The sequence below is a fragment of the Balaenoptera acutorostrata genome, chromosome 11 (assembly GCF_949987535.1).
Source record: "Balaenoptera acutorostrata chromosome 11, mBalAcu1.1, whole genome shotgun sequence".
Classification (NCBI taxonomy): Eukaryota; Metazoa; Chordata; class Mammalia; order Artiodactyla; family Balaenopteridae; genus Balaenoptera; species Balaenoptera acutorostrata.
In genome coordinates, this window is record NC_080074.1 from 6374942 (window position 1) to 6392733 (window position 17792).

At 54.5% G+C, this 17792-nt stretch overlaps 1 protein-coding gene across 2 annotated transcripts; it reads left to right on the forward strand.

Annotated features, from left to right (window-relative positions):
* The first annotated feature begins 841 nt into the window (after window positions 1–841).
* MCAT (malonyl-CoA-acyl carrier protein transacylase) lies at window positions 842–9740 on the forward strand. Of its 2 annotated transcripts, XM_007189162.3 has the most exons (4): window positions 842–1301; window positions 2491–2578; window positions 5194–5411; window positions 8430–9740. In XM_007189162.3, the coding sequence occupies exons 1-4, from the start codon at window positions 882–884 to the stop codon at window positions 8847–8849; spliced, it is 1146 nt and encodes a 381-aa protein (XP_007189224.2). In that variant the 5' UTR covers window positions 842–881; the 3' UTR covers window positions 8850–9740. The 2 variants fall into 2 exon arrangements, with proteins under 2 accessions (XP_007189224.2, XP_007189225.2); XM_007189163.3 differs by lacking the exon at window positions 5194–5411 and having other exon boundaries at window positions 8430–8647.
* The last annotated feature ends 8052 nt before the right edge of the window (window positions 9741–17792 follow it).

Here is a 17792-nt window from a genome sequence, read left to right on the forward strand (position 1 = left end):
GGAGTGCCTGGGTGAGAACAAATCTTCAATTCTACTCCACTTGACAAACCCCAGCTGTGCAGCCCAGCGGCCCATCTATCTCCTACCTCAGGTCTACCTAGATCTTTCTCATTCTGAGGTGTGGCGTGACTGTGTGTGTGTGTGTGTGTGTGTGTGTGTGTGTGTGTGTGTGTCCTGGGCTCCTTAGACGAGGCTGGCAGGGAATGAAAGAGGAGCAGGGGGGTAAAGGGGTGTAGTTAGCGATGAGGTCAGAATTAGACTCTCTCTGACCCAGCCTCGCACCCCCAATTTCCGATCCTCCTTTTGTCACTAACCACCTGTCTTTGAGCCCTTGTCTACTCACGTGTAAATTGAGGATAATAATAGCACCTATTCATCACAGCGTTGCTGTGAGGAATTAAACAGACTAATGTCTGAAAAATATCCAGGGCTTTGTTCAATGGAACAAATATTAATTGGATGCTTATTTTGTGCCTGGCACCGTGTCTGGTTTGTAGGAAACAAAAGAGAGGACAGTGCTGGGAAAATCAGATACAAGAAAGAATGTGGAAGCGTTTCAAGCACTTTTCCCATGCTAGGTTGAATATTACATTGCATTGAGTTGTTTACTTAATAAATATTTTTGAGGGCTCATTGTGGTGCGGTGTCGCGTTTTACTTTTGCCTGCGGAGGTTTAGGTAAGCGTGTGGATCACTTTCGGCACCCGGCGCACAGCCGACGGTTTCAGAGCAGGGGCGGAATCGGTAACAGCGGAACCTTTCTTCCCGCCCGGGGATGCCTCGGCCCGCCCGGCAGGAAATGCGTCAAGGACCGCGCCGCGCTGCGCCGCCGCAGTCGGGCCTCGGTCGCCCTGGTAACGCGCGTGGGGCTGGTTCCTCAGCATGAACGTCCGGGTCGCGCGGGCTGCGTGGGCCTGGGGCCGGGGCGTGAGCTGGCGATGCGGCGCCTCGAGCCACCTGCTGCCTCCCTCGGGCGCGGTGGACGTGGAGGAGCTGCTGCGAGATGCGACAGCGGCGGAGGAAGGGCCCCGGGAGGCCTCGGTGCGGCGGTTGCCGGGCCAGTGCTCGGTGCTGCTCTTCCCCGGCCAGGGCAGCCAGGTGGTGGGCATGGGCCGCGGTCTGCTCCGCTACCCGCGCGTCCGCGAGCTCTACGCCGCCGCCCGCCGCGTGCTGGGCTACGACTTGCTGGAGCTGAGCCTGCATGGGCCGCAGGAGGCCCTGGACCGCACCGTGCACTGCCAACCCGCCGTCTTCGTGGCTTCGCTGGCCGCCGTCGAGAAACTGCATCACCTGCAGCCCGCGGTGAGGCCCGAGGCCCGGTGGCAGGCCGGGGAGAATGGGCTCTGCCCGAGCTCTCACAGCTAGGTCGCGGTCCAGCCGAGGCTCCCGTCTGCCAGGCCGGCGTGCTCCAACGTCTGATGTGTTCGGCAGATCCTTACTGAGTTCCCACCCGTGCGGGGCACTGTTGTAGGCCCAGGGGATACAGCCTACAACAAACAAAACAAGGGTCCCTGCGCTTGGGGAGCTTGCATGTTAGGGCACGGAGATAGATAATAGAGAATAAATATGCTATGTAAATTACATAGTGTGTTAAAAATAAGTGTTTCAGAAAGAAAAATAGAGCAGGGAAAGGGGCCAGGGAGTAGAGGGCCGGGTTGCGATTTTAAATGATCTGTAATCATTAATTAATTACTAAATTATTTTAGAAGGATTAAGCTTCACCCTTAAAGGAAGGATCATTGAGAAGGTGATATCTGAAAGTATCAGTTCACTTGAAGTTGTAAAATGGTTGCTATTAAGATTTATTATCACAACAGTTATTGTTAAGCTCGTACTTTACCCCATTTCATCCTCACAACAACCTTGTGAGGTAAGTACTGTTACTTTGTGGGTAAGGAAAGAAGACTCAGAGATATTAAAGGAATTAGTTTAAGTGGTCATGTCGAGTCATGATAATAACATTCATCCAGTGCCTGTCCTGGGCCAGGTCTGTGCTGAGCGACTTAGGGGTGTTATCGCCATGTAATTCAGCAGCCCTGTGAGGTCGGTCCTGCTGCTCTCCCCATTTCACAGATGAGACAACTGAGGCACAGACGTTAGGGAACTCTCCCAGACTAAGAATCAAATCCAGCGGTGACTCTGAAGGTCATGCCCTTAACTTCTGTACTTAGCGTCCTCTGTCTCCATCAGCCTGAGAGGCAGCACCAGGGCAGAAACAAGAGAATCCAGAGCCCTGGGGTGGCATCACAGCTCAACCAAGGAGTCCGCCAGTCGGCTTTAACTTGCCTTGCCAGTTAAAGTTCCTCATCAGTAAAGGGCTGGATCAGTGATAGTCAAGGCCACTTCTGTGTGTTGTCTTCTAGCTGGAGCACCAGGCCAGCAGAACCTGGCTCACTGAACTGCTGAACCCCTGTCAGCTTGCAAGTGCAGAGCCCCGGACTGAAGTCGCCTGAGAACTTGGCCTCATGTTCTTCTGCATGTGTCACTGCAGGTCATTGAGAACTGTGTTGCTGCTGCTGGATTCAGTGTGGGAGAATTTGCAGCCCTAGTGTTTGCTGGAGCCATGGACTTCTGTGAAGGTACATAGGAAGAGGTTTGGTTTTTTGGGTTTTTAAAAAATATTTATTTATTTGGTTACATCGAGTCTTAGTTGTGGCATGGGGGATCTTTCATTGCGGAGCGCGGGCTCCAGAGCGCACGGGCTTAGTTGCCCTGTGGCATGTGGGATCTTAGTTCCGTGACCAGGGATCGAACCCACGTCCCTGCATTGGAAGGCGCATTCTTAACCATTGGAACACCACGGAAGTCGCAAGGTTCGGTTTTATGCATGGGGTATTGTCTTGCTGGGCTTACTGAGGACAAGGGGCACTGCCAAAAATAATTCTGGACCTACTCAGGGGTAATAGAGAAGGGAGCCATGGGTGGGGGTGACAGTGGGACCCGAGGACCAGACTTCACCTTGATTCCCTTTTAAGCTTGAAGGGTTCATCAGGGAATTTCTTTCTTCTTGTAGTCTTGTGAAATCTTCTTGCTTTAGTGTCTCCCACTACTTCTGTGCATTCTTAGTCCACTCGTGTACCTCCAGTGCCTGTCGTGTGGTAGATCATCAATAGATTCCCATTAAGTGAAAAAGAATAAATCAGTGTTTGATCTTGAGCCATATCAGTTCCACTTCTTAAGATTTTTGTGTATAAACAGGTCAACATTTTTGCTTATAGTTAAATACAGACAGAGGACTTGAATAGATATTTCTCCAAAGAAGATATACGAAGGACCAACAAGCACATGAAAAGATGTGCAACATCACCAGTCATTAGGGAAATGCAAATCAAAACCACAGTGGGCTACCACTTCATACCCACTGGGATGGCTTTAATTTAAAAAACAAAAGAGGAAAATAATAAGTGTTGACAAGGATGAAGGAACCTCACACATTGTTGGTGAAATGTAAAGTGGTGCAGCCATTGTGGAAAACAATTTGGTGGTTCCTCAAGTTAAACATAGAATTACCATGTGACCCAATAGTTCTACTCACAGGTCTATACCTAAGAAATGAAAATATATGTCCACACAGAAAAACTTGTACACAGATGTTTATAACAGCATTATTCATAATAGCCAAAAGGTGGAAATGATCCAAATGTCCATAATCAGATGAATGGATAAACAAATTGTGGTGGATCCATCCAGTGGAATATTATTCAGCCATAAAAAGAAATACTTATGTTGCAGCGTGGCTGAACATCAAAAACATGCTAAGTGAAAGAAGCCAGACACAAAAATCACATATTTTTATATGAAATGTCCAGAATACATAAGTCCAGAGAGACAACAGATTAGAGGTTACCGGGGATGGAGGGAAGGAGAAATGAGGTGTTTTATGGGCTGATGGAAAGTTTTGGAACTAGAGCTGGTGGTTGTACAACATGAACACAACAAATACCACTGAATTATACACTTGAAACTGGTTATATTTTATGTGAAATTCACCTCATTGTTTTTTAAAAAAGCATTATAGGAAAGAAGCATTATCAAGGAAGTGGAAAAAAATTTTCATATTTCTACATCCTAATAAAACTATACAAATACAGTTTTATGTGTATGTAATTTGCAGGATTATTGACATTCTGTGTTTTTTCACTTGACAATTTGCATAGTTATTTAATGCCTGCCTGGGAGGGTCTCCACGTTCCTGTGGGTTCTCTCCTGCCTGCTAACACAGGCTTTTAATGTATTTGCTCCACAGTTCTGCTTGTGTAAGGGCTAAAAGTCCAGTACAGATATATATGGTGCCGGGTGAACGAAGGTGTGTTAGAGAGAAAGGGTGCAGGGTTTGTTCCTCAGACTTTGTTGTCCCATCAAACCCTGGATTGGTCCCTTAACCGCTTCTTGGTCTGGTCATCTCTCTCCCCAGCAGGGAGCAGGCCCAGGACCAGGATGATAGCTGTCCAGTAATTGCAGTCCATTCTTTTTTGTTTTGTTTTTAAATTTTATTGAAGTATAGTTGATTTACAATGTTGTGCTAATTTCTGCTGTACAGCAAAGTGATTCAGTTATATTATACATATATGCTTTTTCAAATTCTTTTCCATTATGGTTTATCACAGGATATTGGATATATATCCCTGTGCTCTACAGTAGGACCTTGTTGTTTATCCATCCTGTATATAATAGTTTGCATGCGCTAATCCCGAACTCCCAATCCTTCCCTCCCCCACCTTCCCTCCCCCTTGGCAGCCACGAGTCTGTTTTCTGTATCTCAGTCTGCTTCTGTTTCGTAGCTATGTTCGTTTGTGTCGTATTTTAGATTCCACATATAAGTGATACATGGTATTTGTCTTTTTAACTTACTTCACTTAGTATGATAATCTCTAGGTCCAGCCATGTTGCTGCAAGTGGCATTATTTCATTCTTTTTTAGACTAATATTCCATCATATATATGTACCACGTCTTCTTTATCCATCTGTCAGTGGACACTGAGGTTGTACCAGGGACAGCACCCTGCCTTTTGGTGATGGTGGTACCATATAGGTATGGTTCAGATACGTAGAACTGCGGCTTGTAGACTGGTGATGGATACCAATATCAATGTCTCCAGCACACAGTGTGGAATTTGTGCTTTGTTTTTCGGGTCTGGGCTTCTCTTCTCCATTACGTGCCTTGATTTTTCCAAATGCACTTCTCTCTGGGTAGGTTTGTATGCAGTGAAAATCCGAGCTGAGGCCATGCAGGAAGCCTCGGAAGCTGTCCCCAGTGGGATGTTGTCCGTCCTCGGCCAGCCTCAGTCCAAGTTCACCTTTGCCTGTCTGGAAGCCCAGGAGCACTGCAAGACTTTGGGCATAGAGAACCCCGTGTGCGAGGTGTCCAGCTACCTCTTTCCTGACTGCAGGGTGATCTCAGGACACCTGGAGGTTGGTGTTCACGGGAGCAGCCTTCCTAGACCCCAGTCCAGTACAGAAGGTTGGAATTATTCCACACCTGGGAGCGCACAGAGCGTAACAGGTGCTCTGCCCAGCCCTGGTCCTTGGGAGGCATCTGTGGGCCAGGGGTGTGTGTGGTGGAGTGAGCAGTGCAGAGAGAGGCAGGAGGCTGGGGTACTGTCTCCACTCCACCACGTACAGACCGTGGGCAAATTCCCAGCCCACGTGGAAAGTCAAGGGGCTGGACCAGATGATCTCCAGAGCCTTCCTGTGATACATTCTGGGCTTCTCACAGCCTCTGATCCAGTTGCTTCCTTAGAGAAGCTGTTTCCTGCTGGGTTACTCTGCCCTGCTCTACTTTTTCTTAGGTGTCTGTTTTTGCACCCTTTCCTTCTGTCCATCCTTCCACTCACTGCTGCCCCAGACATCCTTTCTCGGGCAGCTCCTGTGTGGCAAGCACTGAGGACACACGGACGGATCAGCCAGGGTTCCTGCTGTTAAAGGAAGGCTGGCTGTGAACGGATGACTCCAGGCGTCAGGGCACAGTGAGGGTCAGGCTGACTACCAGGGTGCCAGGAGGCGGTGCCTGGAGGGTGAGGTGGCCAAGAGCAGGGGCAGCCCAGGCAGACAGGAGCGCCCGACGGAAGGGGCAGTTCTGTACCGCGTGCCTGGCTGGGGAGCGTTGAGTGCAGACCGGATGGGTGCTTCCCCGTCTTGTCTCCTCCGGTCCTCCGTCTGGTCCTGTGCTCTGTGGACCGGGAAGCTGAGGCAGAGAGCCAAGTGCTTAGTGGTGGTGGAGGCAGGGTGAGAGCGCCCGCCCATGTCCCTCTGAAGTCCAGGTTTCCTCCACTTGACCATGCTGGTTCATCTCCCTGTTAAGGCCTTGCCAGTAGGCAGATGTCCTTACGTATCTCCTCTGAATCAGTGAGAGCCTCTGGGGCAGTTCTGAGATGACGGGAAGACAAGCTACGGTGGCCCCAAGCGAATCACGGAGCTGGTTGCTTATTCCCATTAACATCCTTGGAAGGAAGCCCATAAGTGGGCCAGGAGGGGCCCCCCAGTCAAGGCAGGAGTCTCCCTCCCAGGTTCCCAGACAGGTGGGCATCCAGTGCAGGTGGCGATTCCTGGGATTCCCAGGTTTGGCCTTTGGTGCTGTTGGAAGTGCTACAGCAAAGAGCTCAGGTGCGGGCAGGGTCCCCTGAGCAGGTGAGTCCCTTTCCCACAGTGGATGTGAAGAAACTCCTTGCCCTTTGCTAGACCCGTGCCTGGCCTGAGAGCCAGCCACAGGAGCCTCTGGACCCTGAGGCTGTGTCCTTGACTCGTGTGGCCCTGACCTGGGGCTTGAGGTGGATGAATCCAGAGACTTCCCATGGGAAGCACTTAGAGACCGTGGCAGCGGCGCCGAAGTGCCACCGAGTAGCTGTCTGCGTCGATGCCGGTGATCAGAAGTGCCCGGGCGTGGTGGGAAGGCCTTGGGCTGTGGAGTCCGAGTCTTCTGTTCAGAGGGGCTCGGGGGGCGCGCCCCTCAGTGAGGTGGGGATGGATGGAGCGTGGAGTTGGGTGTGAAGCGCCAGGTCAGTCAGGTCAGGCTAGGCTCTGCTGCAGTGACAGCCCAGGCCCCTCCGTGCTTCCCACACGCGTGGTCCACGCTCCGTGACAGTTCGCTGTGCTGGGCTCTGCTCCACTTGGATTTCGCCCCAAGGCTCAGGCGGCTGAACAGCCTCGGTGTGGAACAGATGGACTCGCTCACGGCAGAGGGAAGTGACACGTGATGGGCCTCGGGCTGAACTGGCCATGCCTGGGCAGCAGGCTAAACTCCTGCAGGGCGGGGCCCACAGAGAGGGACGAACGAGCTCCATCCAACCAAAAATATTAGTCCCTCCTACCTTTCGGGGGCACAAATAGCTACCCTGCTGTATTTTTTTTTTTGGCCGTGCCTCGCAGCTTGCAGGATCTCAGTTCCTCAACCAGGGATTGAACCCAGGCCACGGTAGTGAAAGCCTGGAATCCTAACCACTAGGCCACCAGGGAACTCCAGACCCTGCTGTATTTTTTCCAGTGGACATGGATGGGCTTGGTAACAAGTTAATAATTGCTACCCTTCTATAGGGTTTGTGTACCAAGCATAGTTCTTCATAGCCCTGTGAGATAACTATTGTTGTTATCACCGTTTTACAGGTGAGGAAACTAAGGCACTGACAGGTAAAGTAAAAGTGCGCAAGGTCATGCAGCTGCCATGACTTACCTTGGGTCTTCAGGAGCAGCTGGCCCAGCTTCTGAGCAGGCCGTGGATGGTGTCAGGTTGGAGGGACGTGGCAGACGGTTTAGTGCATAGGAAGGCCTTTGGTGGATCCCAGTGAAGGGCTGTCAGGGTGGTAGGCCTTGGGCTGTGTCCTGAGGGCACAGGGTCTCTTAAGAATATATACTGTTTTAAAGATGTTTGCAAGTGGTTCTAAATTTGGGCCCGTTAGTCCCAGAGGCCCCTTTTTTTTTTTTTTTTTTTTCCCAGAGGCCCCTTTTAATCAAGCTCTTGTCTTCTCTAGAGAACCCCAGATGAGGGGTTTCAGACCTTGGATTGTGAAATGAGGCTTGGAATCTTGTGAATTTTCATCTTGAAGGTTATGGAGTAACAAGAAAACAGGCTTAAAAAAATTATGAAGAGTAGCAGAATTCTAATTGAAAACTAACTTACTAGATACTGCTTTTTCGTTCACCAGATACCTCCTATTTGATCACTTGCCAGCAATCTTATGAAGTAGGTGAAATTGTGCTTCTTTTATGGATGGAGTAAAAGAAGTTCAAAGAGGTTGCCTGGGGCCACCGGGCTAGTGAGGGCTTCTGGGTCACTGACTTTGCAGCTGTGCAGGATGAAGTAACACGTGCTGGTGTGTAGAGAGAAGCATATCCTACACGTAAGACTGTGATGACATCAGCCAGTGGTGCCTGCCTCTCTGTGTGTTTCTTCCCCTACGATTTGCTTGGCTTAAACCTCCCTTCTTTTGCTTCCAGGCTCTGCAGTTTCTCCAGAAGAATTCCTCCAAGTATCACTTCAGACGCACCAAGATGTTGCCGCTTAGCGGTGGGTTCCATACCCGCCTCATGGAGCCAGCTTTGGAGCCCCTGGCACGAGTTTTAAAGGCAATTGATGTCAAGAAGCCTCTGGTGTCCGTCCACTCAAACGTTAATGGGAATAGATACATGCATCCCAAACACATCCAGAAATTGCTGGTCCAGCAGGTGGTCTCCCCGGTGAAGTGGGAGCAGACGATGCACGCCATATATGAGAGGAAGAAAGGCACCGAGTTCCCCAAAACTTTTGAAGTAGGACCTGGGAAGCAGCTGGGAACCATCCTGAAGAGCTGTAACCTGCAGGCCTGGAGGTCCTACAGTCACGTGGAGGTGCAGGAGGCTGACGAGGACCCGGACTAGAGCGTGTAGGGGCCTCCCATGACCTTGGCGTGGAGGGGGCGTGGCTGAGGAGGCCGAAGGGGCTGCAGTGGGCCGAGCCCAGCCAGGCCGCCTCCTCCAAGTGATTGGGAGGGATTGTTTGCAGAGTGCTTTGAATGCCACATAAAAAGCACTGAAAATGAGTATTTCTTTACATGACACAGTCCATTTCTCCCCCCTTGAAGCACGTTTGAGTGCTGGGGAGAGATGCAGCTGTGACGGTTCTGTGAAGACTGGTGAGTTCCTGCCCTGCCTCTTGGGCAGGCCCCTCCGCCTCTCGGGGGTTCAGGGGCTCCTCTGTACAAGGGGCTGGAACGACCTGGCTGGCAGCTGTGTTCTGAGGACTGGGAAGGCCTGGCCTGCTGCCGTGTGGGTGCCGTGGGCAGGTGGCATGGCCACAAGGCTGACCAGTGCCAGGCGGGCTCCTCTGCTGCCCCAGCATCCTCTGGCCACACACGGCCAAAGCCTTGGCTCCTTTGTCACTGAAGCCAAAGGGCTTTAGGACCCAGTGGGCTTTGGCAGCCATTCTGTCCACCCCTTCACGCAACAGTTGGGAGACCCAGGGCCCCATCTGTTAACTTACCGCACAGAAAGTATTGAGTGCCTGCTGTATGCCAGGGAGTGGGTGGCCTCTGCCTTGGTAGGGAAGAGGGTCCTTTAGCAAGGCGGGAGTGGTGCGGGGAGGGCGGCTGAGGGCCCCGTTTCCTCCCCCACCCCGAGTCATCCCTTTAGACTGCAATCATGGAGTGCCTGCTGTGTGCAGGGGCCTGGTTCGGCTCAGGCCCACCTGCAGAGCTTATCCTCGGCTGCTCCGCACCAGGAGCCACGCAGACTCTGCTCCTAATATCGATATTAAATATGAGTAATTCTATACTTATTGGGTGATTTTTTTCATTATTCAGCAATAGTCGGAAAACCATATTGGGAATGAAATCTCTGAGCTTGTCTTTTAGGGTTTTTTAAAGTTTTTTTTTTTTTACTTTATTTTTTATTTTTGGCTGCATCGGGTCTTCGTTGCTGCACGCGGGCTTTCTCTAGTTGCGGCGAGCAGGGGCTACTCTTTGTTGAGGTGCGCGGGCTTCTCATTGCGGTGGCTTGTTGCGGAGCACGGGCTCTAGGCATGCGGGCTTCAGTAGTTGTGGCACGTGGGCTTCAGCAGTTGTGGCTCACGGGCTCTAGAGTGCAGGCTCAGTAGTTGTGGCGCACAGGCTTAGTTGCTCCGCGGCACGTGGGATCTTCCCGGACCAGGGCTTGAACCTGTGTCCCCTGCATTGGCAGGTGGATTCTTAACCGCTGCGCCACCAGGGAAGCCCTTTTTTTTTTTTTTTGATGTGGACCATTTTTAAAGTCTTGATTGAACCTGGTGCAATATTGCTTCTGTTTTGTTTTGGTTTTGTGGCCTCGAGGCACGTGGGATCTTAGCTCCCCGACCAGGGATTGAACCCGCACCCCCTGCATTGGAAGGGGAAGTCTTAACCACTGGACCACCGGGAAGTCCCCTGAGCTTGTCTTTAAAAATGTTACTGTTGTGTAGGCACATGTCAAACCCTGGGTAGGGTTTCTTTTTTAATTGAAGTCTAGTTGATTTACAGTGTTGTATCAATTTCTGGTGTACAGCAAAGTGATTCAAACTCAAACCCCAAACTCCTAAGGGCTTCTCATTTTTAGTTCTGTGTTTCTCAACTGGGGCCCTGTTGGCCTTTGAGCAGAAGTGGTCTTCATTGTATGGGACTGTCCGCGCTTGTGGGCAGCTGTCCTGGCCCCTAGCCATTACATGCCAGTAGCATTTCCGGGCATTGTGACCCCAAACATGACCACACGTTCGCACAGCCCTTCCACGCTGAGAACCACTGCATATATTGCCACAGAACCCCATTTTCACCATGGCCTGCGTTTGCGTGCTCTTTGGAGCACAATGAAGAAAGAACTATTATATTTCTTCAGACTTTGTTTTAGAAAATTTCAAACCTTCACAGAGAACTTTGTTATTGTTTTTAAACAATGCTCAGGCTGTTGGAATCCCCTTTGCTGAGAGCTTTGAGAAAGCAGGCTCCCTGCACGGTCCAGGCTGTGGGTGTCTGGCTGGTCTGCAGGCAGCTCTGGGTACAGTGCCACGCAAGGGAGCCGGAGTAGCGGTGGAGGGCGGGTGGGCTTGCGTGCAGGCCTTACTGCTCCTCTGGACATAGCTCTTTGCCTCAAGGGCTGCCCAGTAGGAGGGAACTCAGGGACGTAGGTGGGCAGGGCCGCATCTCTACTACAGGAGCCCTGGAGGGTTGCGGGGGCAGGCCCTTCCCCTGCCCCTGCTGACCCTGAATCTGGACAAGTGACAGAGGCGGGGGATTGTGAAGGGAGCTTTGGGAGGAGTCCTAGGGTGAGGGCCTGGGGGCCATGGTGGACCCTACATCCTGTTCCTCGGCAGGACCTTGGCCAGTTCCTGCCCCCTTGGGGAAGATACCAGTGCTGTCCTTGGTCCGCAGGATCTAGCCCACCCCGAGCTGGGACTCGCACCTGCCACCACATCTCTGGTTCCATGTCCGTGGAGAACCTTGGCCTGCTTCTCCTTCCAGCCACTTGACTCCCCAGGTCTACCTGGCACTGGGCACCGCTCCCCTCCCGTGGTCTGTGTGTCCACTATGCGTGCGGCAGTGCCCCGGGGCCTGCCATAGAACTGCTGCAGGAGATGGGGGGCATTGTGTGGAAATTCTCTAGGAATCATGAGGCCAGTGGGTGACCACATGTCACCCCTGCCCTCTACCTGAGAGGGACAGGCCTCTGGCTCTTCCTTTTAGGGACTGGAGAGCTTTCTGGTATTGCTGTTGACTCATATGGAAGCCACTCTCAGCTCCGAAGGGCTGAGCATCTTTCCGCTACTGTGGAAACTGCCACGTGGAGCAGCCAGAGCGGGTTTGACTCTGGATCCCAATCTGATGGGGATGGGAGGATCCTGGTGTGATGGAAGCCTGGGCCCCCTTGGTCAAGTCCCCTGCCTCTGGGCCTCAGCTTACCCCTAGTCGGGTGGGCTTGTCTGGAGCAGACGAGAGTGAGGTGCTGGCCCAAACGGCCGGAACCGCATTTGCTCAGGAGGTCAAGCGCTGTGTGGGAGCTAAAGCTGTAGCAAGCTAGCTCACCAAGGCCCCAGGGTTGCGTGAACTGGGAGACACAGTGGGTCAGACGCTGCCCCGAGCTGGCCAGTCTGCCTCCACGCCCAGGCCTGTCTCCCAGCCCAGGGCCTTTGTACTGCAGTTCGGATCCCCCAGCCCCTCCTCACAGAGGACTTTTCTCACCCACTGCAGGCCCCATCATTTTCTCTGTCCTTTGGTGCCCTCAGAACACATGCGACAATACTCTTAGCTGATTTATGTGCATTTTATACTTCCCTAAAAAGAGTGTGAGATCTGAGGCAGGCACCCATGCTGTCTTCACATCCCCAGAACCTGCACCAGAGCTGATGTAGTACAGTGGGGGCTCCTGATACCCATGGGTGGAAAGAATGTTGCAAACCCCAGGACAGGATGATCCTGGGGAATGTATCCCCAGACTCCTGCAGGGAGAGACCACTGCCCAGCCAGCATCAGCTGCCACCTGGGGGCCCCATATAGTGTTTCCAGTCTGTCTCTTCTCTGAGGAGCCCCAAACTCCTTGAGAAGCCACAGGCAACCCTGGCCACAACCATGTGGGTACATGGCTGGGTGGGCAGTTTGTCCTGAGAGCTCAGGATGGAGCAAGCTGGGTGGTCAGGGAGGACTTCCTGGAAGAGGTGCCTCTGGCTTTGGCCTTGCCACATCCTTAGGCACTCTGATTCTACAGTGGGTGCCTGGGCCTTGGAGTCGGTACATCCACACAGGGTGAGGCCTGGGGTCACTTCCAGGTCTATAAGCTTGGTGGGGACGGGGTATTTGGGATAGAAAGTGACCTCTCCAGATGAAGCAGGCTGCCACAGATGGGGCATCTGAGCAATTGCCTGGGAATTGGGAGATTCTGGGCTCACCCTGTGAGGTTCTGAGGGCCGGACATAGTGACACCTTAGGAAAGGGAGGAAAGAGAGTAAAGTCAGGCCTTAAAGCTGCGAAGGGCCAGATGTTGGGGAGCTGTGGCGTAAGGCCTGGGGGCCGGGTGGTCCCTTCAGTCATGAGGATTGGAAGGTGCTGGGGAGTGGGCAGGGTGCATCTCCTGCGGGGTCTGGAGGGGGCAGGGTCTGACCAGCCCGGCTGGAAGGTGGAGAGGCAGCTGCATCTGCTGGATCAGCTCCGGGGCTGAGTGAGGGCAGGGAAGGCTCCCCAACCCTGGGCCCTGGAGGGGGCAGGAAGACGAGGCTGCAGAAGGTGCTGGGTTGGGGGAGTGGAATGTGGGTGGGGGAGCTGGAAGAAGGTGGCTCACCCCAGCCCACGGTTGGCATGAGGTAGGGGACTGGGGGTGGGGAGAGGCAAAAGGGCCTGGCAGGATCTAGAAACAGCACTGGGTCCAGGTCTGGGGTGGGCCGAGCCCACAGGGTGGGAGGTCTGGCATCCTGCCCCTGGTGCCCCATGCCCAGCCCCCTCTCCGCACCACACCGATGCGAGAATCCCCACAGACTGCACTGCTCCAGAAGGAAGTGCTGGATAAGCAGATGTGGGGAGAGCAGGCAGCCCAGTTATAAGAGGCACTGACAGCCCAAAGGAAATAATCCCTAATGGCAGACTTCAGGCACTAAGGCATGACAAGGAGGGATAAACCAGCTTGTATTGGGCCAGAAATGCCAGCATTTGCAAGTGCAGGAAGGAGCCGGGAGGCTGTGTGGTACGCGCGTGTGCACAGGTGGCCAGGAGCACGCCCTGCCCTCCCCCGACCCCACAGGCAAAATGCAGCCCACGCTGCAAACCCCCGGAGAGGACCAGAGGCTGGCTGGAAACCAACATTTTATTGAGCTCTCCTCACCCCGCAGAAATCTATTCCAGCAGATTCTTTTTGCCACGGGCATCACAGATACGGGGGTGTGACCAGCACTCCCCCCACTGCCCACTATTCGACCGACCCCAGAGAGGGAGGCTGCTTCACAGGACAGGCCACCAGAGAGCGGGCCGGGGCCAGGAGAGCAGGTCATTAACCAGTAACGACCCCAGAGGTATAATAAATTCATTTCTCTTACAAAAAACAAGGGAAAAACTAGGATGAACCTCAGTGTCCCAGCACTCAGAGTTTAAATATAAAAAAGGGTCATCAGAAAAGTTAAAAGACAGCCAAACCAACAAGGCCACCTCCAGGGTGGCGGCTGGGCGGGCGGGGGGCCAGCCCCACCCCACACGGGCCAGCAGCGGGTCAGGGGAGGCGGCACCCCCAGCTAAGCATCACCACCACCAGCAGGGACAGCGCCAGCTCGGGCCACGGCCTGGGCGACACCTGTGGGATGAAGGTGGGGACAAGTGAGGACCTCCAGCCTGCAACAGGCCTGCTCGCTCCACATCCGCTCTGTAGCCGCGGGGACAAGGCGGGCGAGGGGCGGGGCGGGGGAGTCGGTTAAGGGGGGGGACGCAGGAGCACTTCGCTCAGAACTGGGGGGGGATCTGGGCCGAGGTGGCCAGAAAGATGAGGAGCACAGGATGGGTAGGAGAGGCCAGTGGCCCTGAGGACACGGCAGGAGCGGAGGCCAGCCCACCAGGGGCTGCCTGTCTGCGGGGAACTGGTGTGAGGGAATGAACTGGTGGGAGGGACATGCTGCTGTGCTGGTGGGGAGGGAAGGGGAGCAGTCAGGAAAGCTGCTCAGGACAAGGAACAGCTGTGAGCAACCAGTCCTCCGGATGAAGGCGATTCCCGGCAGAGGGAAAAGCACGGCACAGGTGTGGAAGCAGGCAAGGATTCGTGCACCTGGTCCACAAACCAGAGTCTGAAACCCAGAGGCCTTTGGGGCCAGGCAGCAGTAGAAATGGGGGAAGCAGGCAGGACCAGGTAGTAGGGAGCGGTGGGGACTGTGGCATCCAGAGAGGGTATCCCCCGGGGAGCAGCTGCTCTACAGCTGGCACCACTTGCAGGAATGCAAGTCAAGGTCACGGAATCAAGGCTTACCCTGTCCCTGAGGGTCAGGAAGCTCCAGAGCCTTCTGTTCTCCCCGAGGTTAGTGAAAGCCACCATAAAACTTCTAAGAACGTCCCTCAGTCCTATGTGGCTGTAGGGAAAAACAAGCTGTAAGACAAAGGGGGGCAGGGCCATTATGCAGGAACAGGGGCGAGATGGCCTTGACTGTAGGTGACAACTGTGGGGAGAAGAGGGCCTGTCCCCTCCCACCCACTGTCACCCGATCCCCCTTCCCTGGGTGCCTCCACCAACGAGAGGCCTCTCTCCATGGGCTGTTTCTGGTCCCGTATTCATCCTGCTAGGGGTCTGGACTTCCGTCCCAGAGCTGGCCCCAGGGCAACGCTCCACTGCCCACCGGCCCACTGAGGCAGGTCCAGGGGAGGAGGAGCCGTGTTCTGAGAGAGGCCCGGGCTGCTCAAAGGAAGGCTGCCTCCCCTGGAGACCAAGAGACCATGTCAGCTTGCATCCCGGTCTTTTGTGGTAGGGTCTCTCTGTCCCCACCTGGACAATTCTGTGAGGTTCCGAGAACCTGCAAGGAAGCCGGCAATTCCCGGAAGCTGAGTCCTCACGCAAGAGCCCCATCCCATGCAGAAGGCTCTGCCCGCACGGCTGGGCACAGAGCTCCGTCTTGGCTCACTCAGCAATTCCTGTCATTTTAAGTCAAGGCTCTGCTGGAAAGGGGCTATCTCGGCTCGACGAGGGGAGGAGAGAAAGGCGCTGGGGTCTGTGGCCCAGGCCAGCTGCAGGAGCTGGGGACCCAGCGGGGGAAGGGGGAGCTGCGGGCTTCAGGGCTGCCCAGGAGCGGAGCCACCGGGGGCCAGCCCTGGGCTGTGGGGGTCCTGGGCCGGGCAGGGGCTCGTCACCTGTACACGGTCATCCGGATGGGCTCGACGAACTGGGGCAGCAGCAGCCTCAGCTCCATCTCGTCGGCGATGGAGGCCAGCTGCATGGCCAAGTAGTGGGGGCCGTCACTGCAGGGAGGCCACAGGGGGCTCGGTGTGGTTGCGCTGGTGATGCACAGCCCCAGACCGACAGGCTCGTCGCGAGGTTCGCGGGCAGGGAACCTTCACACACCCCTCCTCTGGCTCCCACTCTGCTTCAGAAGAAGCCCGTGGGGTCCCCTCCCCTGGAGTGCAAGTCCTAGACCCCGGGGAGAGGGCTGCCCAGGAGAAGCCTGTGCCCGCCCCCCCGTGGGAGTGCAGGGAGACACAGAGAGCCTGTGCCAGCCGTCGGCTTCCCTTTCCCCTCCCAGGACAACTGAGTGCCCCAGAGAAGCCTGGGAGGGACCCTGGCACATGTCCCCTGGACCCCGATCCTGAGATTACCTCTGATGGGACCACCCCTTCTCAGAAAGGGGGGGCTACCTGGCCCCTGTCTAGGCCCCCCATTCTCACTGAATGAGTCCCTGATGGAAACGGGGGCGTGCACATGCCCACCGGGCACCTGGGCCAGCTTCAGCTCTGCTCTCAGCGGGCTGCCCACATTCCACCCCGGTGACTTGGCTGGGAATTCCCAGGGCTCCGAGCCCCTCCCAGCCTAGCCTTGGCCACCTGCCCAGTCTGGGGTAGGGGTTTGCTAGGGAGGGCTGGCCGGCGATCAGGTAGCGGGTTGGGCTGAAGTCAGGACAACAGTGGCCCGGGCTCCATCTACAGATGCAGCGTGGAAGGGAAGGTGGCGGGTTTTCAGGTTCCTCCAGCCCTAAAACCCCGACCAGTCCCAAACCCCAAGTCCAGGACCTAACGGCTAAGAGATTCCTGAGGCCTAAAGCAGGGGGAAGCGTCCAGAACCCTGGTGCTGATGCTGGGACAATCTCTTCTTGGCTGCCCTGACAACTGGGGTCAGGTCTGCATCTGAAGTGGCCTCCTTCGGATTTTCTAAAACTGAATCCATCTCTTAAGAGGCCTTGAGGTGACTGTGGTCCTGAGGGCCAGGAGGCACCCTGTCTTAAGGCCACAAGCTTGAGTCATTTTGATGGCCAGTGCCCCAGGGCCATCCTGGGACTAAGAATATGCTGGGTGCTCTGAGGGGCCCCTCTGTGAGCTGCTGTCAGAGCACAGCTGCCTCGCCCAGGGCACCTGCCTGCATGACCACGCCCGGGGAATTTCCACTCTGCAGCCCTGTCTGGAGAACCCAGAAGGCTCTGCTAACCACCCCGCCACGGTCACTGACCAGGAATGGGGGTGGGCGGGGCCCAGAGGCAATTGGGACCTACCTGTAGGGGGAGACAGGGTGGAACTCCAAGATATTGGTCACGCTGGGAAGCCCCTCACCTTGGTCATCCAGGAAGCCAGGGCCATGGTTTTGCAGGAAGGTGTACAAAAAGAGGTTCCTAGAGAGGGGTCTTGCTTGATACATTTCTTCTCTGGAGAAAAAAGACGTAGACTGGATGCTTTGGGGTGTCACTCACTAGTCACCTTACCTCTACCCTAGCTCCCCCTGGCGTGAATCCTGCTGTGTATGCTGGCTGTGTGCCTCTGGGCAAGTCACCGTGCGTCTCTGTTCTGTCATACACCCCTCAGGGATTTGGAGAAGATTCATAAGTGCCCTTGCCTTTTTCTCTTTTTTTTTTTTTTTGTGAAAAGAGAATCAGAGAATTCCCTGGCAGTCCAGTGGTTAGAACTTGACACTTTCTCTGCCATGGCCCAGGTTCAGTCCCTGGTCGGGGAACTAAGATCCCGAAAGCCGTGGGGCACGGCCGAAAAAAAAAAAAAAGAGAAAATCAGACTACAAACGTAAGGTTCTAATACTGGCCCCCAAGAGGCCTGTAGTCAAACTAAAAAACCCAAGTGTCTGGTGTCACAGTGGACTAAGGCTGGGCTCCAGCAGGAGAGCCAATTCCTTGGGTTCTGCCAGCTTCCAATTGCTACGCCCCTCGAG